The 1,725-nt window shown below is 33.0% G+C and overlaps 1 protein-coding gene across 1 annotated transcript; it reads left to right on the forward strand.

Annotated features, from left to right (window-relative positions):
* Nucleotides 1-921: 921 nt before the first annotated feature.
* Nucleotides 922-1,722, forward strand: LOC125199812 (serine/arginine-rich splicing factor SC35-like; the record flags this gene model as incomplete). The annotated part of the gene is made up of 4 exons (XM_048097709.1): nt 922-1,066; nt 1,147-1,225; nt 1,539-1,618; nt 1,709-1,722. Coding segments are annotated over exons 1-4 (249 nt in total), but the record flags the coding sequence as incomplete, so codon positions are not given.
* Nucleotides 1,723-1,725: the final 3 nt, after the last annotated feature.

Here is a 1,725-nt window from a genome sequence, read left to right on the forward strand (position 1 = left end):
TTTACGGTGCACACATAGATCAAAATTTACGTAAAACATATTCCATTGCCAAATTATTTGAAAAGTTAGTTAAATTAATAGATAAATCCACCACGACATGCCTTTAAAGATAAAACATAAAATAATCGATTTGAGTAAGTCCATGTTGTAGTACATAAAGCAAAGAGTATTAGAACTCATTAATGGATGTAACATGCATTGCCAAAAAAATAATTATGCTACTATTAATCTATTATACTACAATAAACTATAATTCAAAACGAGTTAAACACGCTGGGACATAGGTGGGAATCTAGCTTAATTATTAATAAATTAAAATAAATGCAAGTGGCCAATGTTAAAACTCATGAGTTACAATTAACAACGAGTCACTTCTTTGTAAATTGAAAAACAGTTACATATACGTGAAGCCTATATCAAAAGCTAAACTAAAGGCTCGGAAATCAAATTGTCTTATTTGCCTTTTGAAGCATTTCAATTCAATTATCATTTGCCTAAAATCCAAATTTCTTACATTTACTCTAAACAATAGTCACAGTGTGGGGTCCTATTCTAACGCTTATAGCACCCTAATTCAAAATCAAGATCAATTGAGATCTCGTTGGAATCCTTATTAAATTATCTTTAATTTGATATATTTTTTGCGAAAAAATAATTTAAATTTTGAGAGTTACGTAAATTTAAAGATTAGAGATGATTTTGAGGAGAGAGAAAATAGTTAGTTATAAAATCAAAAGAATTCTATTAGATCTAATTTCGAAAAATTCCAATCGAAAATTTTTATTTTGATAATCTAATTCGGATTACAAATATTTGGTGAGTTCTATAAATAGATTAGTTTGATTTACTTACTAATTTTATCCAAAATGATGACGATGATGATGATGTTAGCGTGCGTGCACAAGCCTACAAAAGCAAATTCTTTTGAAAATAGAAGAAAAAATAGCGAATCCCTAATTTCGAATTTCCCCTTCTGATTGAATCGAAGCCATGTCGCACTTCGGCAGATCTGGGCCGCCGGACATCCGAGATACCTTCTCCCTTCTCGTCCTCAATATCACTTTTCGTATTCCACTCATCCCCTTCTTCACTTGCCTTTTTGTTGCTAATTCATCTCGTTTTTCTGATATTCTTGGAATTATTCAGGTACTACGGCGGATGATTTGTTTCCACTCTTTGATAAGTATGGCAAAGTCGTGGATGTGTTCATACCCAGGGACCGGAGGTAATGCTTTTGTATGTTTGCATTGGTATGAATTTGTGCGTGAATAATGCAAGCAAAATCTGTGTAAGTTTATTTGGGGATTATTTTGTTTGTGGTTGTATTAGAACATTGTTTGAGAGATAATTCAAATGGTGGAAAATTTTGTGCTGGATTAATATGATTGGTACATGTGTGAGTACAAGGAACTCTTTTTGTGATTTCAAATTGTTTATCTCTGTGTAAGTGTGGTTTCACAGTGTCAATTTGTGAGCTGAACTGTTGAACACCTCATACATGTGATATTCGTGTTAAATGTCTTTTAATATGTTTTCAGAACGGGGGACTCGAAGGGCTTTGCATTTGTACGATATAAATATCAAGATGAAGCTCAGAAGGCTGTTGAGAAGCTAGATGGTGAGTTGGAATTGTTTTTTGCGATGGTTTGTATGATAGTGTAAATCTCCGCTTCTCTGTCTTCTGAGAATGATATACTGTGTGGTGCAGGAAGAGTTGTTGATGGG

Source organism: Salvia hispanica, unplaced genomic scaffold (assembly GCF_023119035.1).
Source record: "Salvia hispanica cultivar TCC Black 2014 unplaced genomic scaffold, UniMelb_Shisp_WGS_1.0 HiC_scaffold_698, whole genome shotgun sequence".
NCBI lineage: Eukaryota > Viridiplantae > Streptophyta > Magnoliopsida > Lamiales > Lamiaceae > Salvia > Salvia hispanica.